At 26.2% G+C, this 27,435-nt stretch overlaps 1 protein-coding gene across 1 annotated transcript in view; it reads right to left on the bottom strand.

Moving 5' to 3' along the window:
- LOC113560777 (hemicentin-2-like) overlaps nt 1–27,435 on the bottom strand; it is a 324,533-nt gene that overhangs the window by 17,395 nt on the left and 279,703 nt on the right. Inside the window, exon 6 of the mRNA XM_026966838.1 lies at nt 3,796–4,086. Coding sequence (XP_026822639.1) covers nt 3,796–4,086 — 291 coding nt within the window. The remainder of the gene's footprint in view (nt 1–3,795; nt 4,087–27,435) is intronic.

Below are 27,435 nucleotides of genomic sequence, written 5' to 3'. Positions count from 1 at the left end.
GGTGTATATATGTATATACCTATATATAGTTTATATACATACATAATGTATAAATGCTCATATTTTCTGGTCTCGTCTCTAGGAATATTATCATTGATTTTGATAAAAGGTTTTGTTTAAAAAAAATCATTGCTAATCGATAAATATTACAATTGTGAACAATCAAAATTTTATAAAACACGTTTGCGTATAATAATAAATCGTCCTAAGAACATGTGCACATGATAATTTAAATGGTATGTAAATGAGTAAGAAACAGGTCCAGATAAACTCCCAGCGCTTAGCCTCATTTGGTAGCACTATTTATTAATTCTCTATGGTTTTTTTTAAATATTTTATTTGTTCTTAAATAACTATAAATTAGATAAATAATAATAATCAGTAACATCAATATTATAAACATTAATAATAATCGATTATTTATTTTTGTTCAGCTGATGTAATAATTGATTATCTAAAAATACATAAAATTAAAATAATTTTGTCAGCAAGGCTCTTTATTTATCAATTTAATAGTTCTTACAATACCTACCAACATCATCTTTTCCCATCCATTACACAGAACTTTTTAATAATTATTTTAAATAAAATATGTCGATATCCGGATAATATTTAAACAAAATAAAATTAAATTAAATTTCGTTGGGTTATTGTTTATCACATATTTAGATAAAATATTAGATTCATTAAAGCTTCAATAGTATACAATCTTCATATCTGCATTAAAGGTAGAATTTCAAAACAGTTTAATTACCTACATGTTATAATAAGAAATAGGAAATTTGTTTCCGATGAAAATTACTTATTAGTTATTATTTGTTATCTATATCATACAGTAATCCTATACAGGCATTCCTAAACAGTAGTCTATGTATTATATTAAATGTTTGAGTTATGCGAATACCTATCTCTAGAATAATCACAATAATGAATGAAATGCAATAATATGACGTCTAAGTACCTATACTACCTTATGTGTTGTTTACTTTTTATTTATTTATTATTATTATTTTACCCCATTTCAATATATAAGTACAATATAATATTATGTTTTTAAAATGATAAACGATCCTTGAGAAAAGATCTATGGTAAATAATCAATAAATATTACATTATAATTATGTTACAAAATGTAATTATTTGAACTGATATAATATTATTTTGGTTAGTTACTAACGCTGTATAATGTATTATATTTTAACAGAATAATATGCATTATTTTTATATTTATTTATATACATAGAACTAATTTCAGATCATAAAAACAGTAATAACCGTTCAAATAAATATAATATATCAAAAAACAACACTAAGTGATATTACACATTTTTTTTTTTTTTAATTTAAATTAATTGTCTTTTTAAAAATTTTAATAAACAAATTCCTGTTAAGAATAATAACAAAATTAAGACAACTTATCACCTATAAATGTATATAATAATAAAAGAATTTTTCTTCGAATAATTATGCCACGTTTACTGTACTAACCCGTACTTTCCTAATATATGACAGCAATGATCACTTATTGCAATTTAAGAAATGGCCACGTCATTTTGGATACTTATTTGAAACGCATATAAAATAAATCGCGTTTTAAATATTTATATCTTATTTTAGAACCACTGTACCAAAAAAATTCCACATAGGATCACGAAATAATGTTCTTATCTTAAATATTTTATTATAGTCTGATTTATTCTCATACTCTTCCAGAGCACAAATTTTTCATAGTGGTAGAAGTTAAATTTACGCACTCTATATTATTATACAAAGACAATAAAGCAGAACCAAGGATCCTTTTAAATTATATTTCTTTTTGTAGATACAATTTTATACTAAATATAACTATGAACCATATCGTGGGAAACGCAAAAGAATATACTTTCAAAATAAAAATCAATAAGAATCATTTTCATACATTTTGATATCATATAATCATACAGTGTAGATAAGTCAAATAAACATCATCAAGTTTAATTAGAACTTTTAAGGACCCCATGTTATGTTTAAGCCAAAAATACAATAACATATCGTTTACAATTTTAAAGGATGTTCTAAAATAAAAATATATGTCATGTAATAAATTATAATAATAAAACTATGATATACTTATACATATATATATATTAAACTAATAAAAACAAAGACTCAATTAGACATATAAACGTATAGCCAAACAATAGTTAATGATAAATAATTACTGAATAGTTTAATATATTTATATCGAAAAAACTACTCTCTCTCTCTGTAATCGGCATAATAAATATAATGGAGCGATGATTTATAGTTTATACCATTTATATTTTTCAAATAACTTAGTTACATTTGAAGAGTTATGATACATGAGAATTTCTTAGAGCGTTTTAAACATGATCATATTATTTTAAAACGTAACACTGTTGTACAAATTTTAAAATAAATTTAAATATTATAACATAATATGAAGCTAATTGACAATATTAAAACCCAAGTTTATCATATTTTATTGTAGACTACCTAGTCAAAATATTATGTTTAATAAACATGAAAAAGTAGGCGTTTTATCCTGATTTTTTAGAGTAATGACGAAACACCACTTTTTTAGTATGCGACCGCTACCCTATAAAAAAAAACATATGGTATCTTTTTTGTTATCTCCGCAGAGAATTGATCTGAACAAACCAGCTGGTTTGTTGTAATCGAGAAGTAGACTAAGCATAAATTCGAGATCCGTTGCATTTACCGTGAATATTGTTGAGCGAGTGAAAGAATGAATAAAGAAAAAAAAATGTGAAGTTTGAACGTTGATTCCATTATCTTTATAATTTCGATTTTCTCACACAAACTACTCTGTTTATAGCTGCGATCGCTATTTTCATCATCCATTCCATCGCATACGTTATGGCCTTCAAGGCTTTGCGCTCGGAATTTAATTTAAAACAAAAACTATAATAATATTATTATATATGTGACTATAATATAAAGTTTTATTAACTCACTTAGACGTCTTGTCGCATACGTGTTTATTTAGTTTTGCGGGTCGCACATGATGAAAATGATTTTATCTAATTTATCGTTCGCATTAAAGAAGCGTAAATATATATATATTTTTTTACAGCACATGCAAAATACGAATATATGTAACAAAACTAATATCGTATTGTGCCCGTATTATTTATACTATTATATTATATACGTTAATTCTGATTATTTTGTATTGTGCATATTATAATTAGTTTATCATACGCAGTACTCGAATACACATACTTTGAAACTGTTATAGACAATAGAAACGAATAATAACCGTGACGTTCAAAGCAAATCGATTATGATTCCCACGTACTACACTATACTGCCCCAGTACTCCGAACCATTTCACCTTTGTGGCGAGTGGTGACAACGTCACTTCATACCACCTCGTATACCCGTGTCAGCTGTTCGAGCGATACCACCCGATTATATTATTTTTATAATATTATGAGTTATGATTTTGTATCGACTATTTTTATGTAGATTTCTCGGCCCCTTCTCATCAAACATCATTTTCAGAACTCGCGCGTATTCTACCCTGTCGTATTCGTCCTAATGGACGAAATTCAGTTTTTTTCCACGTAACATAAAATTTACCCTATAAAGTTTAATTTTCGGTTTATGACCTATTGCAATAGCCGTTTTTTATAATTAATTTACTCAAATAAAATAAAGATAAAAACCCTATAATATTGCTATAAACCGCCAAAAACACCTAACAATTTGTATGATTAGTTACGTTCGATTTTATCGTAAACCAGTGTAGACGACAATCGTCGTACTTACCGTTGAGAATATGTATGACCGTGTTGGCAGGGAACGCGTTGCTCGGTGCACACGTGTAGTTGCCGGAATGGGCGCGAGACGCGCGTTCAATGTACAATGCGCTGTGCTTGTTCGGTAAGTCCGACGTAACGTTTACGCCCCGGTCGATGTCGTAGTTGATCATTCGGCTGTCGTGATACCAGAATATATACACTGGGTCTACGGGGCTCTGTTGGACCACACATTCCAAATGCAGCGGACTATTCAGCATTAGATACTTCTCGGAAGCACCGGCTATCTCGGCCTGGGCCTCTGAAAGAAAAAAAAAACATAGGATTGTAATGATCGTAAGCAATTAGCTGTGTGTAAATATTAAATTTGATTAGCTTATTATATAGCAAAACAGACGGTTTGTCAATAAACGTTTGTGCTATGTTATTGAAAATAATTTGTTACCTAACAATATTTTAAGGGATAAATTCACACAATTTTTTAAAATATTTTGTTTCCTTAATTTATATTAGTCTTTCTCCTTTTAAATGCTTAAGTATTACTATTTAAATAATATAATCAAAATAGCTAAAATATATATTAAAATAATAATAATTTACTTTTTAGATTTCGAGCGAAGTAAAAATGCATTCGTTTATAATGATTTCTGAAAAGAAAATAATTTCAGGTAGAAGGAAAATTCCATAAGCGTGACGTATTATTTCAATTATTCCATTAGAAATCATGTCAAGTGGTCTCCTATCAATTTTAAATCGAGTTAAGACATAGCTTTGAAGAGGTCATGTTTCAACATCCTCAGTAGTTTTCATATGCATAGAAGAAAAATTTACAGCGTGGACGTTAAATTAGGTATACAAGAATTAAGCAATCATTGTCTTAACCAAAATCCATTTTAATTTATTATTATTATTATTATTATTATTTATTTATTTTATTAATGTAATATAATTCAATATTGCTTCTTCAATTTTTTATTATGACACAAATTTAATTACATCAAAATGTACAATATATTACCATTAGAAATTAAACATAGCAACTCTTTTAAGATTCTTAAAAATAATTACACTTTGGCTATTACAATAACTCAATATAGACAAATTTATAACAAACGTATAAGATTATTGTATTATTTACTTATATTAGTTAGATTATTTTAGTAATTATTGATAAATTTAGTATTATATTATATAAACAAAGAAAAAATATGTATTTATTTATATTTATATTTTAATTATGGGAAAAACGTTTAATTCAAATTGTAATCTTTTAATTTTATATTAAATAATTAATGAATTTATATTTCAAATTGTTAACTCATTGGCCCCCACATGAACATGTTCAATGAAGCCCATTATCTTCTTGAAGAATAAATAAAAATAAAAAAAATAATAAATAAATATATTGTGTCCGTCTTACAAACGTAAAGCAGAAAATGTTCTTTTATTAAAATCAATTTCGTGATGTTAACTTTAATATAAGAGTGAATTTACCTTTTTTCAAACTTAAAGGTAAGAATAATATCTAGAACATCTGTCAAAGTATTATTGATATTATCATTTTAAAGTGAGTTATACCTATGCAAAATATTACAATTTTAAAATACTCATAACTCACTTAAAAATTATAATATTAATAAAACCCCATTATATGCCCTAGATTATATACTTAGCTTTATGTTTGATAATAGTTAAATTTACTCTAATATTAAAGCTATCAGCATAAAATTGATTCCGATGAACGCAAATTTCCATGTTTACGTTAATAAGACAGAGACATAGGTACACGAGAGTGTAGCATCCTCTTAATAACTGTCCTATATCAGCACTTCATAATAATATATTAAGAATGTTATGTGGTTTATACAATTTTCACTTTAAGAACATAATATACACTATGAATAGACTGTATCTTACGTGTTCCATTAAGATTGATACACCTATAGATTACTTTAGTCCTAACACCGTCTTCTATATTACGAACCGTAATCAAAATAATAAATACTATTTATTAACTATTGCGAATTATCATAGATATCGGGATTATATCACTATCATTACCAATAGTCTAACTAAAAACTTAAAAGACTAAATAGTCTTCACGTGTACTTAAACCATTTCATAAATATATATTGTGAATGAATGCATATTTCGTGACGTTTTTTTACCTTTTGAAAATAATATTAATATTTTTTCAAAACAAAATCGATTGTTCGATGCTAGTTTTTCGATGTGCCGATGTGCGCGTGCATACAAGTATAGGGTAAAGTCTATTTCACCCCTCCTCAATACAGTACAATAATCTGGGTCCACAGCTTACGCACGGTCGCCTACACACGTACACACACGCACACACACGCACACACGCGCACACACACACACTGGGAGTTTAAAGTATCGACCTTTCACTGAGAGACGCAGGGGTAGGTACTTTCGAAATATTGTTGATAATTAAATTATAGAATTTTATGTAATATATATATATATATAGAAAATATAGAAAACGCTACGCATTTCTCAGAGATATTACTTTCAAACTAACTATTGGAATCCCAAATAAACTGTGTGTAAACAAAATCGTTTCCTCCGTAGTCATATTATACGTCATGTTTCTAATACACAATATAATAATAATATCATGGTGTTGTCTACCATAATAATATACTTTATATATAAATATACCAATATACCGTAATAATAGCGAATATAGTGCCCGATAATCGAAACACGCATTCCTCCGATATTACTACAGTGGTGTAAGTCGGTTTTAACGACGTATTAACGTAATATTTCACGTGATATTACACGAATAATGTTATATGTATACTATTTGAAACCGGCGTTCGTGTATTGATTCGTCGGAACAACGGTCGTAAAGAAAAATTATTACATATTATTATTATTGTTCACATATTCAAGATAATATTAGCATGGACATTGTTTATTTCCACAACAAACCACTTATCATTAATTTCGAAATTTTGTAATATCATTTAAAATTCTACGTGTATTTGTTTATAATTACAATGTTATTAAAAGACTAATGATTGTATAAAATAAATCGAGAAAATTTAAAAATGTATTTATATTTGAAAATGTATGTTTAATGAATAATGTCACTCGTGATTATAAAAAGTATCATTAAACGATATTCTATACTTTAATTAAAATGTCCAAACCTTAATCATTCAAACTTAGATTAATAAACATAATGTAATAACGCATGTATAGTACAATGTGTTGATAACTTATGATCGTATTTGTTTATAATAATTATTTTTTATTAGAATCGAGATTGAATGAAATAAAATAAAACAACTAAACTTAATAAATGTTAACTATACATTACGGCCAAAATGAAAACTCAACATTCAATATATTTCCCGGGAATTTTACAAAAACTGTTCACGCTTATATTATATAAAAAAAAATTAATTTTTAAATTAAAGATTTTTAATACAATACTATTAGGGCAGATGACTTGTACATTTGCTCAACTACCAATATAGCAGAGTAAGAAACAAGTTCGTTTAATCTTAATATGATTGTTGATTGTTACCAGATTCATATTTTTTCTAGAAACTTGTCTCGAATAGTGGCTGATTCGATTTATTTTTCAGTTACGGCTATAAAGGCCACGGATACGTCGGTCGCCGAAATATTCATACTTCAGTAATCTCTGAGATTTTTAAAGGTTATCCATACGTGTTGTTAAGTTGTATTTAATATAATAGAAAATATATTCGTTAAAATTATATAGATACAAAAAAAAAAATCATATTTTTACTCAAAAATATTAGTTTTGAAATGCATATTTGGTGATTTTGTAGAGCGACAAGTCTTCTATACTAATAATAATAATAATAATTATTATTATTATTAATTTATATTATGTCAACCCGTAAGCCATGTCACGTCACAACCGAAAGAAACGACATATTATGTATATATTATAAAAAAATATTGGCTACTTATATAATGTGTATCTACAAATTTCCCTTATTTTTGTGTTATGGTCGGCTGTCCATAGTTTAACCCGAACATATTATGTTCTCGAATGTGTCAAGAAATACCTTATATACAAAGCTTTTCGTTCTTTTATATTGTTACTATAACACTTAATTAAGATAGATCAAATTTGTATTAATTATTAGTATATGTAAATCTATTTTGTACTTGTTTCAGTTTTTTGATTTATATAATAATATTATTTTTATATATTTTACCATTTTCAGTATTGATACAAAACATTTTGAGAAGTGAGTACTAACTACATATATAAAAAAAATGCGACCTGTATTAAAGTTTCACCCACCCTTCCAAAGATAATCCTTCTCCTAACTTTCCCTTAAATACGTCATTGGTAAAACCCTTAATATTCCACTGAATATTTCTACCGAAACCTATATAACGCAGTACAGTAATGACAAATTATGTAAATTCCAGTAAATAGGGTTTAATTGTTAATTAGAACTACATACGAAAATTAGTGCGTTATAGTAAATAAGTCTAGTTATTGAAATATATTGCTTAGGTAGGAAGTATCGTAATTTTACCTCAGAACATTATTAATAACGGTGTGTGGTTATTAAAATTAATGCTTTATCATTTTATTGAAATAATCAGGTATTACAGATGTTAAATTTTGATACCTACTAAAGTGTTATATTATACTAAAGTATTATAAATATACCTATATATTATATTTTTTTTTCTAATGTTGACTTAAAGGTTTTTCCGTTTTTATTTTAACTTTCTTAAACAATAATTATAACATTGGTTCATACAAAAACAATATGAAAATTTTTTCAGACGATTTAAATAAAATAATATTACTCTAAATCATCAAAATTTAGTTTTTTAAAGGAATTAATTAGGATGAATTTAAAAAGAGTAAATTATTATGCCTTAGAAATCATGTAAATTGTCTACATTCAAGCAGAAAATAACACCAACTTTATATTATTATGAACCATAAAGGTATATTGTAATTCATTGTAAAAATATAGTTTATTATCCATATTTTACGAACTATCTAAATTACCTATTTTATTAAATATGTATGACATATTATTACTGAGTATTATTGTTAAATACGTTATCGTTACAATCGTTATATAATGAAAAAAATAATTTTTTTAACACAATACATTTGTTAGTAAACAAATTTAAAACCAATTAAATATACACAGTATTAGTGTTCGAACATTCTTATTTTATGTTATATATAATACTTATCATCGTTGTGTATCTATAATTCACATTACTCACTTAAAAATGTAAATTCAATAAAAAAATAAACATACATATTATTATGCTCATACCATTAAGTTTAATAATAGGCCAATTCACTATAATTCTAAGGTTAACATAGTATTGGTTCTACCCAATGCAAATTTCCCATGTGTAATGTGTACGTTTGTAAAACAAAGAAAACACAATATGAGGGCGTCCTTTTATACGAAAATACACAAATAGTACCCGGTCAAATTGACCATGTTTGTGTAATTATGGTAAATAATTACTTGCATATTATGCATAAATCGTTAAGTTTAAAAAAGAGTAGGTACCTACAAAATAGTCTAAGTTGAGCTATTGCAGTAATTTTAATACTTATATAATTAATTTCACTTACATCCCTAGTAAATATTGATATATTATCTTAAATGTTTAGGTATATACATTATATTTATGATTCACCGCGTGTATTCTTAAAATATAAATTCAATATAATACTAACAAATTAAATTCATTCTCGTACATTTGCGCAAGCTCACCTTGTATGACGTACAAAATAATATATGATCTTGTGCTGTGCCTTAGTACAACCTACAACGTGTCCAAACATTGATAGTTGATACTATTGAACATGATATTATTTATGTGAAATGTAAACCTACTGATCTCCAATGTCTATTGTAAAATGTATAATTACAATAATTTATTCAAAACAATTTTGGGCTACGTTTTGGTAAATTTCTAAAAAAACAAAATCATATGTCATATAGCAGTATACTGTGCAAATTACATAGAAGAGCAGAAAACCAAAATCTGTTTTTTCTATTTATTACACGCATAGAATAGCAATAAGAGTATTAAATACTAACATTTAGTACTTCTAAAACTATAGCTCTCTGATTCGGTATAGGAAAAATTGACTTATAATTTTTATGAAGAAAAAATATTTCCTGTAAATTGGCTAGATAGTTCTTAATATTTTATTCTATTAATAAATTATTTATAATTACAAATAAGATAAATGAAAACATATTTATATTTATAAAAATCAAAAACCATTCGACCAATGTACAGTAAATATTTTTTCTTCGTAAAACTTATAAGTCAATTTTTCCTATATCGAATCAGAGAACTATAATTTTAGAAGTACTAAATGTTAGTATTTAATACTCTCGTTGCTTAGTCGTAGATTACTTTTGTCGTAATAATACGCACAACGTAGCTATTGAAAACAAAATACGATGGTGTGACCGGCTCCTTAATACAAGATTATGAATTAATAAATTTCAATCGATTTTAATATTTATATTGCACCGCGGTATGAAAACTAACGGTCTCAGCAAACTGTTAGCAATGTGTTAAACCCTACCTAGCTGTTGGTTTCCCGGGAAAAGTTTCACACGGGATGACCCTTCTTGGTGAGACAAAAACTTTGCCGTAGCAAAGAGCATCCGAGAATAGTTTGCGGGAAAAAATGTACCCGAAAGGAATACGATACGGAGGTGGATATTTTTTCCTCGACACGATAATAATATAGGTACACCTACTTACTATTGTACAGACTTGGGTCCGTCGCCATTGCCACCACCTGTGTTGCCGGTGGCTGTGGTGGTGGTGGCTTATATAAAATACAAGGATATTCCCGGAGGCGTAGGAGGCTATATACGGTAACTTTACCGGCTAATTCACTTCATCGTCTATGAACTTTAACCACGACGACCAGAGAACTTTTGGGTCGCAGAATATATCGCCTACATTATTTATGGCGCGTATATCAAGAGGATTTGACAATTTCACACTGAATCGTGTTTATGTACATCTTACATCGCAGATACCTACACAGGGTAATATATAATATCTACTCGGCGTAATGCATCTGGCCACAATAACCTTATTATTATATCGTATTGCGAGTGTAGTTTATAAAACGTTTTTCAGGGCTGTGTTGTAAACGCGAATCTCGACCAAATGTTTTAAATAGCGAGCGTGCAGGATCGAACGAATTTGTATCGGCATCAAACAGGTATAATAATAAGTTATATTATCGTGCTACAGTGCAGTGTGTATAGGGTATTATAGTCGTAGTACGACTTACAGATTTAATTTTATTTCGGTACTTTGGTGCAATCGATCGGTGAGCGTATCTCTATATTTATTACTATTATTATTATTATTGCGGTATCATTAAACGTGCCGAGCTCATCCAAATATCGGTTGGCCTGTGTTTCGTGGGCACGAGAGTTCTTTTTTCAAATTGCAAGTTATAATAATAATAATAGTAACGTATTACAGGCCACTAATAGTGCGATAATGTACGTATGCGTATAAAAAAATATGGAGGTAGTCGTAAAAGTAAATCATTTAATACTTTGTAAGGCGATGGTTGAATGTATAATATTATTATATTAGGTACTTAGATACACGTATTTATATCAAAATTGGTGTTATTTCAGTATTATTCGTGTTACATTTTAAACCATACACAATTGAATTCCAGATTCTATTATTGTGGTAAATAAATTTCAATTATTGCTGTTTTACTACATAGCAGTTCATGGCCAAATTATTTATTGAATTTTTAAGAGTGAAAAAATAATGTCACACCGAAATACCGAATAATACATTTTATAGTAAGTTTAATAAATATATTATATATATATCCGTATTTCATCGGAGATTCTATTGCATGTACGCGTGTAATGTTTATTATATGTGTGCTAATATATAATAGAGTTATAGACATAAATTAATGTATTTATTTTATGTGTATGAATGACGTTTGCGATATTTTGTTGCTGATTTATACGTAGTTATTAAACTCGTAAACACACGTACCTACTATTAGTTACTCAGTGAAATATCACGCACTTAATCATTAACTGTGTAATATTAAAAACTTTTTAATAACAGCTAAATTATGATTTTTAATTAAATACAACTATTTCAGATTATTTTAAGTATAAAATATAAACGCTAATAAAATCATTATTGCGATGTTAAATCCATACCATTTTGTCATAAGTAAAAATGTTAATTACCTGTACAATAATATCCAAATACTATGCAATGGCTAGAACACATCGTATTTATTTTGAATAAAAATAAATAAATACACATTATGAAAATTATTTCCGAGTAAGTTAGATTTGTATTTAACAATTTTAAGAAGATCAAAGACATTGTATGATTAACGTAATAATGCTTAACGTATATTTTTTATTAGTTTTTTTTAGACAATCGGCACGTTATTCGGTATAATACTATAATATAGCGGTTCTAAAGTTTGTATATGGCGCCTTATCTATTAAAAATTAGACACACACCTATGATACCAAAATATTTAACGAAACCTTTTTTAATAATTGTTTTTATACGATTATCTTAGTAAAGTAGGTATTATCGATTCTAAAATTAGTATTTTTTACCTAACCTAACTTAACCTAACCTTGTTATCATATTTATTATTTTTATTATGGTATCGTATAGGTAGTTACCTCAATAACAAAATAAATCAATGTATAGATTTATTATGAGTTCAATATACATACGAAATTTCATTATTATTTTTAATATTTTTTTAGTGTTATTTAACATAAAATGGTTTATATTAATCCATAATAATTATTATTATTATTATTATTATTATAATATATTTGTATATGTCTTGTTACGTGTAATATATTAAAAATGACCAACGATAAACGGGTTTATTTGTATCAAGATACATTTTGACTACATTAAATTTTATTTTAAAAAATGTATAAGAATAATTTTAAAAAAAAACAAATATATTATGTATTGTATTTATAAATACGATGTAAAGTAGCATAAATTATAGTGAAATCAATATGTGTTTAGTGTTTACATTATCATGGATATGTAATTAAAAAAATTTGTTTACTGATGAGTTAAGAAAAGCAACATGAAAATAAAATAGAATATACCTACAGTTTCTTTAGTATAAAAATTACGCAGCTTGTAGGAATATTGGACGTTTTAATAAAAGTTTATTTAAGGGTTTATTAGCTAGTATAACGAAACGATAATATTAACCTTTGTTTTTAATCAACGTAGGCATAATTTGTATGGGCATTAAACCACGTATTCATTAATGTAAAAATAATCAGGTAAAATATTTTAGAAATTAGTGATAATTTAATAATAATAATAATTACAAATTAATTAATAAAGTTTCGTTAAAGTTCTATATGATAACAAATTTATTTTTAATTAAAATTCAGAAAAAAGAACTAAATATTACCACATTTAAAATACAAATCTATTTCATATTATAAACATAATTCCTATGATAAAATATTTTTTTTTTTAAATAATAAATAAAAGTTAATTAGTTTTTAACGAAATAAATTTGTTTCAAAAAAAATGATAGTATAAATGGCTTATAGTGCATTATTAATCATTTTTCATTATATTTTTCAGCAATGCTTCTGCACTACTGTACAGCATTTTAGTTAATATTATTGTTGGTTATTTCTCAAGAGACATTTAAGAATAAATTAATCTGAAAATATTGTCTTCCTTCAGAAGGTTTTAAAATGTAAACAAAAAGTATAACTTATTGTTAGACAAAACTTTTCAAAGTATTTGCCCTTTAAAACGCTTAAATATATTATTTTCACAAAACAATCTGTAAATGTTCGCACGACAACAATATCTGTAGAAGATTGTTTAATAAACGTATTTCGCGCTTACGTGACAAACATTTCTGATAAACTAAAGATAATTGCGAATTATAATTGTTTAAATTATAACCGAATTTATGTTATTTGAAGAATCTTAGTTTGGTTATAGTTATTCACATAAAAAAAAAAACTGTAAAGTAAGTTATATTTTTTATCACTACTATACAAACACCACCATAAAACAAACAGTTCAATATTCAAAAACTAGTAAATTGTATATTAAGTCATGTTGGTTTTGAATTAGGTGAATTAATAGTTCATAAAATATATGATTTAAAGTGCTCAAATACTGCGACACGTGTTTACATTATTCAATGGACTACTAGTCAAATATGAACACAGTTGTTACAATTGTAATATTACAACGTTTTCAACTACCTATGGAATTATTTTTCCGTTCTATTGTCACATTATGATAACTGATGATGACGTAATCGTTGACAATACGACAATTATCATCTTATTCACACAAAATAAGTTCTTTAAGTTAAGTCACCGTTTTCCTCTTTAAGTTAAAAACCTGAAGCTTATCATTATTGTTTATTAAATAGATTAATATAATTCACATAGATTTTCATCTATGAAATCGCATGTTCCATTATCATTGATTGTTTAAGACGTGTGAATATCTCGGTGCAATTAAATTTGAAAACAATGTTTTAGAATTATTATTGTTCTATTTTTAAAACAAATGAGGAATTAAAAAAAACTGTACTGCAGTATAATCAATATTGCATTCGAAACTAAACAAATGATCATCAACCTACTTATAACAATAGTGTTATTGATAGCTTTGGTAATAGAAAACTAAAAAAAAACCTGTGTTATTAAGTTATCCATTGAACACAAAATGCATAACTACACAATTATTATTGCAATGTATAAAAAAAAACAACACTTATAATTTATAATATTGTCCTTTTGTCCTTTTTGTGTGTACATAGGTACCAGCAGCTGACATTAATAATACATTATACTATAGCCATTTATAACCAAACAATTTTAAAAAATAATTTGAAACATAACCAATTGATAAATTAGAGACTACAGGTTTTATCGTTAAATAATTAGATTCAATTTATAAAATACATAATTTATCTATTTAACTGGTCGACGGTTGCAATAGACTTTATCATATTATAATTAAACAAATAAACTATAATACAAATGTTAAAAAATATTTATGTTAATACGAGTATCAGTACTAACCACAAAAGGTAATATGAATATCAAAATCACAATTTTCAAATAAAAAAGTTTCAGGGAACCTAAAGAGGAATAAATCTATTTAGGGAAATGAGATAAATTTAAATGAACAACTTTAAAACATTTTCAAAAAACTGAGTGATGTAAAGTAGTAGAACTTTTGTTTGTGAAATTGAGTGGAAGTCAAAACAGTGGCGCAACTTGATAATAAGGGGCCCATGTGAAAATTTCCGGACCGGGGCCCTTATCCACTAATAAAAATTAAAAACAATTATACCTTATTATAACTTTAAAAAATATAGTTTTTTCACATGTAATAGTTAATATAATTATTACTTAAATTTATTTTTTTTATAAAATTAAATATAAAAATTAACTCTTCTTGTTTTTAGTTATTAATGATTTTGTTTGTATCCAGTTCATTATTATCAGATAGTAATACAACAATTATTGAATTATTTAGAATATAGATAGATAGTTTTTTATGTCTTATTATCGTCAGACACATAATATTGTCACGAGTTATGACTAACACACATCAACATAATTATTATGTATAATAATAAAAGAAGTTTCAAATTTTCAATTATTTTCTATACGCTACACTCGCATTCTGGCATCTATATTGCTGTATTAGTGTATTGTATATGTTACGATTCACTTAAGAGGATGTCACACACTGTTTGTTTTCTCTCTAGCCCACGCGCAACATAGACAAAACGCAGTCTGAGTAGAACTCGCTCAATTTTGGTTCTAGAGTATATATACCTATTATAAAATTAAATTTTGATAATATTTCTGAGTATAAGACGATGAGTATTTTCCATTATTCCCAATACAATGTTAATTATATAGTTTAGAAATAGCTATAAATTACAACATTTTTAAATAACCTTTAAATTTTAAAAATTTAAATTTTTTTTTAAAAACTCATCGTCTTGTACTCAGAAATATTATCAACATTTAATTTTATAATAGGTTTATTTACTTTAGAACCAAAATTAAGTGAGTTCTACTCAGACTGCATAAATGCGTTTTGTCTATGTAGCGCGTGGGCTAGAGAGAGAAAACTAACAGTGCGCTGACATCCTCTTAACTGGTTTCCCACAAAGGTAATCATAATTTGAATTATTCTCTAAATTCAAAAGAGCAAAGACATAATTATTTATTATACTACAACAAATAATATAATATGTGTATATTATAGATCATAGTAGGAGTATCGTACATGTAATTTTTAATCTAGGGGCCCCTCAAAATCTGGGGCCCCTGTGAATTGCAAACCCAACACTCCCGATAATTGCGCCACTGAGTCAAACGTAGTATTAAGGTAGTCAGAAAAAAAAATGATGAAAAAAAAAAACTAAAAGAAGACCTAAATAAAGATAGAATCTGACCCCAGGACGTGAAAAATAAAAGTCGAAAAATCATAGGAAAAAGATAGATGAAGAAAACTGTATATTTCGGGTACTCATCGCCATATTGAAATGAAGAAGCCATAAATACCAAATAGTTTTTAAGAACGTTATTACGTTACATTATTTATATTTCCTATGTACGACCATAATTTAAAATTTGTGTTTTCGCAATAATAATTAATTAATTTTTGTGCGTGAACTAGTTCCATTTGTTTTTATTATCAAGTGTTACGGAAAATATCTACCTTTTTAAATTTAATTATAACGTATTAAATGATTATATTGTGGGTACCTAAAAATTTTTTGAAAATATGTAATAATTTAATTATGATAAAGTTTATTTTAATAGTAATTAGCTGAATTCCCCGGATTCACCCCAGGGATAAATATATTGTACTAAGAACCTAGGTAGTAAATACACACTATTTAATTTGACTAACTATATACTCAACTAAATTGCAGTATATTATTTTATGTTAACGTACTACTATAAACTCGATGAGTTTCATTTTTAAGTCATATAAATGGTTAGATTTTTCTAAAATTTAGATTACTAATACTAAATCAAGTATTAATTTTCTATCATATCGATTTGCTTTGTTTCGTTGTAAATAAGAAACACCTTTAATAATTATTTAAACACGTATGCTGTCAATACAAAATAGATGTCTAGAATTTGGCTGAGAAGTTAAACAATTCTCAACTACCCTCGTATATAACAACTCTTGCGAAAAAAAGTTAATAAAATATTCAATTGCCCCTCACCAGAAAAGTTTGGCACTCAAATACAATCTGTACCCTATCATGAAAAAAAGAGAGAATATTTACTTGGCGTACTTGTTATAGGGAAGGAAATCTACAACTTAAAATTTGGAATAACTATATGAAAGAAATCAGGAAAATATGCAATCTCCTGACTGGAAACTAGAACATTGAAAACGTTAAAGTCCTATTCGTCCTATTCGTTCATTGAAATTAACAAAAGGTTCTACAGAATTCTATTCATTATATAAGTTATTTTCTACTGAAATACGGTCTGAAAGACATTTTGACTGTCACCAATCAGCTTAATCATGAATTCGCAACTAATATCGATCGTTTTGCAAATAATATCTATAGAAGTGCGTAAGACATACTTAATTTAGTTGAGGTTTTTCAATGCGTTCCAGAGTTATGCTGGAACATACGTACATAATATATTTATTTTATAAATATTTAATTATACCATCATAATGATCAATCATTGTATACTGTGAAAAATAATTCTTAGTTGAAATAGAGTAAATTAAGGTATTCTAAGGATATTTTATTCTATATTTATATTTAAAAATCGGCATATTATGATTATTAATTATAATAGTATTTTATATAGTCAATTATATAATTATAGCAACATATTTTTTTTTATACTTATAGTTTTTAATGATATGATAATATATTGTATTCTAAACTACAGAGAGCTACTTAATGCTGAAGTTCAGTCAACACCTGCTGTATAGCACAGTATTTACCTATAGGTACTAAATTGTTTTTATACTACATACATATTTTTATCAAAAAATATTTTTACATACGTATATGTATTAACGGTCTAATCTTTAATTAATGAGTCTAAATCACTGATTTAATATTATATTAATTATTTTTGAGATTTATCAGTCATCTTTAAATTCAATAGTTTTTAAAAGACTTAACAAGATAAGTGTAACTATGATGCAGTCAAATTGCAGTCTCAGTATGCTAATAAATCCAACGACGGTTTCATTGATTGTGGACCATAGTGTATAAGTTCCTATAACATGTATATTATTGGTACCTTTTAAACTGCTGAACCACATGATTTCAAATGCTTGAATTGTATATATGGTTAATTAATAAGACGGTATACGTATGATGTATTATACTTATTAATAAAACATATTATGCAAACAAACTTAATTATAATAGGTTGGTGTAAGACATATGCACAAAAAACATTAATCTTTTTCGATAATAAATTATTTCAAGCATTTGAAATGAAATAATTCGGCACTTTCATAGGTAAAAAAATATTGTTTAGGTATTCAAATTAATTTGATCGATGTTCAATAAGAACATTCATGACAATGGAAAACCACAAATACAGACTCAATTTATTACTTACGATTCGTAGCAGTGTAAATATGAAAATTACAGTTCATGTATACTAATTATTCAACAAACAAAAAACACAATCACTTGTGCGTGTAATCCAATGCGCATTGCTCACTTCAAAACACTGGCACAGGTGTAATTACATTAGAGAATTTTGTTCTACCCAAAAGATATACTCGTACAAATTCGTTTTCAAGATAAAAAAAAATTAAAAGGAAAAAGAAAAAGTGTATTTTTAGTAGACCATAAAGCGTATGATTAGTTTTAATTTAAAATTTTAAACAAGTTATTATTTATATATGAAGATAACAAAATTATTGTTACTCGGATGGGTAGTCCAAAAACAATAATATTATTATAATCATACTTATGGCATTGGATTCTTGCAGCAAATTAACTACCTCCTCTCTTCAATACTATGCATTGGTGAATACGTTCACGGTTCGACATTTTCAGACTTACAAGATTGAGAAGCGAGTGATCCAATTACAAGTTATCAAAATGATCAGTCTGAGTTGTTTAGACGCTGGACAGACATAGTATAATGACCATAAGATTATTTCATTCGTTGCAATAGTTAAAGAATCTCTGATTTTCGTTATACATATTATTTTTTTTTTTTTTTTGAAAAGCGAACTGTAGAAAACAATCACTGCAATGTGTATAGCGTATAGTATATACTCACATGTAAACGATAAGTTATTTTTTTTTTAAAAAAAGTCCCAAGATGAAGGTATGCGAAGAACCTTAAGGTAGTGCCATCATAACATTCATAACTGTTGTGAAACGTACTTCGTAGTTCATTCAATGACTAAATAGATCTATCTACAATCTATTTAATGTACCTTGTTCTATACGATATGACAGTCATAGAATGCAAATAGCTGATCAAAAGCTGTTTAGAGCAAAACCGGTAATCGATAGGTTTAAGTAACATACAATGATAACAATTATTAATTCACTTGTCAAATGCAGTTGCAAACATCTATTTATTGACAAACAGAACAACATGAAAACAGACGTAAAACGAAGCGATTTACACTAATCGTGTAAAAAAATAAACACTGCAGTATCTTGATTGAATGAATTAGATAAAAATCTCGGTTCTGTTATCATCTTATTTACCAATATTTAAAACAGCAATAACACTTTATCCGAAAAAAATGAGATACGGAAAAGAGACTTATTGAAATAATAAATAAAGGTCTATTTAGAGAACTCGTATTCGTTTTCTCCGTCTTATGCCGATTTCACGCCCACAAACAATACAATGATAGGTAACAATAAACAAAGAGACAATAAAATTTAAATAACACGGTTTTTGTGTTTTTTAAAAACAATTTAATAATTCCGTCTGAAACGAGAAAGTTGAGTTTTGATATTTTGTTTTGATTTACTATTTTAGCGCGTCAGTATGCCGGGTGGTCCCATCATTACTCGCTATAACTTTATATTATCACACAACAAGGACAATATACGTTTTGCAGAACTATAGAATTTAGTTTAGTTTTTTTTAGTACTATTCGAACAAATAACAATGAACAGTAATACAAGCATTTAATCAATGTTCGTGTAGGTGTCGGTATTTCATGATACTTTAGTTTTAGATCAATAGTTATTACCTATAACCTTTTCAAAATCACTAGAGATATAAACTAAAACATACTAATTTACTATTGTCAAAACCATAACAATATTGTAATATGTATAGGTACTGACGTACTGTTGAATTAAACTGTAATAAATTCTCCAAATCATTATTCGTTAATTATAAAAAAATATCTGTTATCTTTATATCCTGTTTTAGTGATCAAAGAAAATAATATTTTCCGCAAGACCTTCGGCATGCTGTTTTTACGCGTGGATTATTAGATGAATTTAACTCGTGTCTCATATTATGTTAAACTTGACATATTTTTGAGGATGATATAAGGTCAGGATTTTTTTTTCAGAAAACTATGAGAATATTGGTTTCCCTATTACTCATTATTATTATAAATTTTGTCGTATAGGTATACTTAATATTTTATGCAAGCTACTACTGTGATTATGGGAGCACAATTTCACCCAAAACAACCTTTTTGTTGAAAATATCGCAAGGCTTTTATAGTGAACTTAATAACATAAAAGTAATAAAGCAAACAAATTGTTTTCATTTCAGTCGCATGTGAGTCAATATATTATTAATACAGCTTTTCAGGTGTAATTCAAAAGTAAAATCACAATACAATGCAAACATCACCATAGTAGATATATCTACATAATATATTTGTTATTTACTCATTTATTTTAAGATTACCTTATTTCCATGATGAATAAAAGTTAACTTAATCTCCAATTGGCTTAAAGCTTTTATTACTTTTTAGAATACACGATCACTTTTAAATTATTAATTTATAATCATTTCTATTACATGTTTAAGTATTAAATTAATTGCTGAAAACAAATAATTGATTTCTTATCGAAAAAAATAATAAAATGACTCAGAAATAAAACGCAGATAAATCTATCCAACAAGAATAATATAAAAATGTATTGCTTGATAAAAATAATATATATATATATTTATTGGAAAGAGTATTAGTTCGCCAAGTTTTATAAATATTAAATAATTGGTATCGACGTAGTCAACAATTTTCAAATTAAAATGCACAACTCTTAGTTAAATGTATTTAAATTGTTCAATACTAAATATTTTATATTATAATAAAATGTTAAAATTACACGTTTATTACCCATTTGTGAAAATCGCGTATTCACGTGTATCTGACTACAGTCAGGACCACTCAGGGGTACCGGACATGATAATATATTTCCGGAGATGTATAGTACATAAGTATATTGTATACATGTATATATAGGTGGTTTACTGTGTGACTAATTAAAAATAAAGCCTAACCGTTCACGAAAAAGTTTTGTTTTCTTACAGTAAACATGTTGTGCAGTATGCACAACCCGACACCACAGAGAGTCGTAGACGGTGTGATTCGGGATCAGTCGGGGCATTGGGAATAGCGGGACAATGAGCCACTGTGGGTAGAGACCGTCTGCTAAAGTTTTATTAGGATTTTCTTCCTTTTCGTTCCGCATCCTCGCGGACTCTTACCCGAAACTGTAGTACACGTATATATAATGCGTATTATTATTATTATTGGTAGTAGTATAATACGTTCCAAGTCGGGTCTATTTCAGCGGCACCACCACAAGCCATGTCCCCTCGGAAAATACGACTTTTCAATCCGATAAACAAATGTATAATAGGTCCCTAGGATGATTTTTTTTTTTTATGTACTCCGATACCACTCCACTTATACATGCCTTACACCAAACGTTGTATTATAATAGCAACGAGGTGACAATCATTTACATACGCACAAAGTGATATTTTAAATAATATTTATTTTATAACAGTTTGTAATCATGACAAAATATGGTTATTCATTTGATAACTTGGTTTTAATATACCTCAGTTCACGGACAAAGCGGCATTGATTTTCCTAGCTTTGTGAATTATTTGTGATACGACTTACATAGATATTATTCATCTATAGCTACACTACCCGAATCTCAAGGAATATTTGTGGAGAATGTTATGTCAATTTGTTCAGTATAGTTTCGATTGGAAACTTTCCAAGTCTACAAGCCCCATCCGAAGGTACATTCATTTATATAGATTATATGGATAGAAGATAATATACTAGGTGACTATTTTATTAAACAACACTCATTATTTCAAAATCTATTAACTTTAAAAAAAAAAAATATCTTTTTCACATAATTTTCATTTTTTTTTAATGTGTTTTTTAATATTTATAATCTGTAATTATTTTTAATTACAACATACTTGTTTAATTTTATTTTCTGAAACAGAATATTTTTCTAAATACTTTTTCGGACGAGTATAATAGTTTATAAGTCATAAGAATTTAAAGTTTTGGTGAGTGGAGTGGAGTTGTACAGGGATTCACTGTAAAATTGTTGGTAGCGTTGGTATACTACTGCGCTCAACCAAACTACAATACTTCTTATAATTCATAAATTATTCGTTCGAATTTCAATTTGTATACATCGAAATACACCGAAAAATATTCTGCTTTAGAATATGAAATCAAAAATGTATGTTGCCATACAAAAAAATTTAAAAAATTTAAAAATATTATTTTGTTTTGACTAGAAATTTTATAAAAAAAAATATTTTCAAAAAATATAATCAATTTTGAAATAATGAGTATTGTTTAATAAAAGAATCACCCTTTACAATATCACAGTTACATCAGTTACATATATGTGTGATAATAATAGATACTACTCAGAATATTTCAAAAACATTGTTCGATTGACTAATATCTAATTGAATACATATAATATACGTTGTAATATTATGTAGATTATCTATTGTCTATTGTTTATGGATTATGGTTGTAATATGGTATTATTCTGTACTATGTACAGACTATTTCAAAGGTATGAATTAAAGTATTCTCGTTAATAATACCTAATTATAAATTAATAATCACTTTTTTTTTAAATTTAGAATTTGTACAATTTGTAGGTATTTTTACAATAATATATTTTCTAATATAGAATAAGTTAAAATAAATCAGTTACATTATAAAAGACCAGGAACTTGAGTGAAGAAGCGATTCAGTGATGAAACTTAGTAATTTTTCTTCACTGCTCAAATGGATTAATATACATTTATGCTATATATGCTGTATTTAGCATAATATTTCGGTATCTAGTCCGTCAATGGTCAAGTGAAACATCCAAAATTTGTGCAAACGGTCGATCGCCGTAATAACGTATGTATAGGTACGAATGGTACTATATGTGTATTTCGTACACAACGAATTATATCGTTATTGCGTTTTGTGTCATCGTCGTATACCTGAATATATGTGTAATCGTAAACATAATATTCTGCATACGTTTTCAGAATTTCACGGCTCTAAATGAAGAACTGTATATTTGATGTTCAAAAATAACCTCGCATAAAGGTTTATGATTAAGGTACCTGTACTATATGTATACGTGTAGGTATTAAAGTAAACACCGTGTAGTTTCGGTCGACTATAACAATAACCAAAGACGAAGAACCGTATATTATTATACCATTTTTGTTTTTGAATAAGTCATGATTATTTTACACCGAACAATACGCAGCCAGCTAATATAATGTAATATTTCCAAAAATAACAATATTGCCTCAATACCTAATACTCTATACTCAATACGTATTATTTTAATTCAATAATAGTCGTATATTAACTATAAGTTAATATTATACTATACCGATATATTATATTATATAGTATAACGCGTTATACTTGCTAAAGTATATTTGTATGTCTAAAAAATAATTTATTTTGGATTTAATTCTAATTGAATAAATAAATTATATTTTCAAAATTAAAAAATGTTTGTTTTATTTTTGTACTACAAAAAAAAAACATTGATATTAAGAATTAATTTGTAAATTATAATAAAAATATTAAAATTAAAAAATATCTCCGTTCTTTAAGATAGGTAATTTATATCGTATTATGTTTAACATATTTTAATTATTTTTTTCTTTTTTAATGCGCGCGGTGTTGATGACATGTTGTCCTCAAAAATACACTCTACGAAAACAACGATCCTGTTTTGGACAATAAAATTACCCAAAATTGATTTTTTTTCAATTAATTGAAGGAATTATTGAACAGCCCACAATGAACTTCATGTTTTTTACATTTTAATTTCAACCCTCATAATATTTCTTAATTTTAAGCTTTTTTTAAAAAACTTTTGTTAGTTTGTTACCATTATTTAAAATAAAATAAAAACTAGAGTTCAATGCGCACTGTAAAGTATCTTCTTTAAAAAAAAAAAAAAAAAACAATTTTAAAATTCGACAATTCTACGAGACTTGAGAGTTATTCCTATAAGGTAATTTTTATTAATGTACGTACTACACCATACGAACTTCTTTAAGTAGGTAAAAGGCAGTTTATTTGTAGACATGTATTATAGTTTAAGTGGCAATAAAATATAATTTTCAAATTTTAAAGAATCACGAATAATTTGGAAAATTGACACCTTTAATTATATGGGTTTTTATGTTTATATAGTGTTATTAAAGGAAGATAAATAAAATGAATTTATTGATCCAATCTAAAAAACGTCTTATAAATTTAATGTATATTCAACTTATTCGTGAGCTATATTCTAATTTATTTTTATGTATGCTTCACAAGTTTAATCACCATATCCATAAATTGTTGCGGAACTTAAAGTCAACCATTTTATTTTCTATACTAGTATAGAAAATAAATGAATGAATAAGAGCTGAACAAAATGAACAGATCAGTTTCCATAGAAACAAATGGTGTATAATATTATACAAACCTCGTGCACAATTTTAGTGTAATATAGACATATATCTAGAGAGCATTAATTTCAATCCTTATTTTTTTTATTTTATTTCTTTTTACATAATTTAATAAGTTTGGTATAGTATACATGTTTTATTAGAAATATATTAATAGTTGTAAGCATATATTATAATTTATAATATAAATTTCAATAGTCTTAGTAAGACCCGTTGAAAATTTAGTATAAAAATAAACTTAACACTTTGTCTTATTTGCGTATGAAAAATTGGTCTTAAAGCAAACAATTACATACTGCAAAAATTAATATTACCTTTACATAATTTTTGACTTTGTTATTTTTTTTATTTGTAAGAGTTTTATTTTTCGTTCATTTTTTAAACGAATTCCCTCTCCTTTATTATTAGTAAAAACAACTTAAGTAATGACATTTGTTATGGGTTATAAATATCTTGTTCTAGGACAGATTTTTTTGCATTTATTTTGTATAATATGTTGTATATAGTATATGTTTCGTACATGTGAATAATAAAAAGGACTACAATTTTGATAAATACCTATAATTTAAGCACATAAATAGATATGTGTGCCTTTCATTTTTTATTTTTCACAAAAAAGGTTTTCCTGAATTTATATTATGTATGACTACCATTAACGCAGGCAGTTAAGGATAATTACTAAACTGCTCCGTGCATAAAAGCGTATTTTTTATACGTCATTTCAACCTTAATAATTATTAAATTGTCGTTTACAACATTAATAACTATTAAATATTCACCAACCCAAAAGATTTTGAACCTTTGCTTGTTCCTGCCTGAAGCATTTAACTAATTATTCAAGACAACAATAGGTTTAAACAAATATATGAAAAACCAAAAACTATGTATGAAAAAGAATATGAGTATAAAAATATTTTTATTTTTTATTTATGAGCGACTTCAAAAATATTTATAATTACCTAAATTGTATCTTTATGATAGAAATTAAAAATTAAAATAATTTGATTTTGTTGTTTCAAAATATTATGAAAAGCGTTAAATCATATTGTATGATAATACAATTTTCCTCAGTATTCTTATCATGGACGTGTAAACTTAACTAACTCTAACTTAATCTAAAATTAATTTAAATGTGAACATATTTAATATCTTATTACCTTATTAACTAACACTTAAATCATATTATAAAGCCCATTGCAATGATTTACAGTATTTACCTTGACCAACATTTAGTTTTTATTATTTATTATAATATTATGCAATAAAAGATTTAATTTAATTATTTTAAAGAACCTATATGAATTTATGAGAAAGCATTCAGAATGATAAGAATACCTGATCTGTTTAGCACATCTATAAAAAATACAACAATTTATTTTAAAAACATACACTGTACAAAATGTCCTATGTGGATACTTCGATCAAGTTTTGTTATTATTATTATTAACCTGTCTGCAGGATTTAAAAGAAAATAATAATATTAAACAAACTTGATTTTGGTGAAAACAATTTTTGACTGGAAATACTAGTAAAAACTCTTATTCACCATTGTTTTTGTTTCTGTTATTATATGTTTAAAATAAAGGTTAAAATGTATAAATTATAATTTTCAAATTGTGATTGTTATCTATTCTTATAATAAATTCTTATGTTATGGTAAGAAATCGAATAACATATTTTTAACTTTTTAACTTGTACCTATTCTTTATTTAGGTACTTAAATTTGAATTACTGTTAATTTCAATGACCACATTTTCAATAAATATTTGATAGAATTTTCATAACATTTATAATTTATAGGTTAAATATTTAAAACAAATATATAATCTATATATTTGTATGAGTTAGTTATGATTACTACGTTTATATATAGTGATAACAAGCGTACTCGCTTTTTTTCATTTGGTAACGTATTTGAACGTAATTCTGATTTTTAGAATTGTTAAGTGGATATACTTAAGAATCATATTTGAAAATACTTTAGAGTTTTATGTCGGTTAATGAGTATCCTGTGTAGATATTAATTTACTTATTTTTTAAATAAGTACTACTTTTTTTTTTACTGTGAATTGCTATGTACTAAGCAGATGAGTTATGCATATAATTATGAATTCAAACAAATAGTTTCTGTTATTAAACTTTTTATGTAAATTCTTAAACTAACATTCTATGATAATATAAAATATAATTCAATGATAAGAGTGATGTATGATATTTTTAATCATTAATTATTTTATCAAATACTACATTTATTTTATATCTGAAATAAAACTATAATTTAAAAAAAATATTATTATTGGCTATGCATGAAGTTAAAATATAACTATGAAACAAATTTAAATTTAGATACTTTTCATTTTAAATTATTTTCTAATCACCACTCTTTAAATGGTATAAAAATCTATGTTTCAAAAAACGTTATATTTACATATACTTTAAACTTCCAACAATCGAAATTTGAATAAATACATTATTGAAAAATTAAAGAGAAATTTATCATTCTTGGTGAATTTCCTTGTGGCTTGTATATAAGTGATATTTTTCATAAAGTGTATTCTTTTTTACAGAAATTATAGTTTTGT

The sequence above is a fragment of the Rhopalosiphum maidis genome, chromosome 4, assembly GCF_003676215.2.
Source record: "Rhopalosiphum maidis isolate BTI-1 chromosome 4, ASM367621v3, whole genome shotgun sequence".
NCBI classification, from domain to species: domain Eukaryota; kingdom Metazoa; phylum Arthropoda; class Insecta; order Hemiptera; family Aphididae; genus Rhopalosiphum; species Rhopalosiphum maidis.
This window is presented reverse-complemented; position numbering and strand designations above follow the sequence as displayed.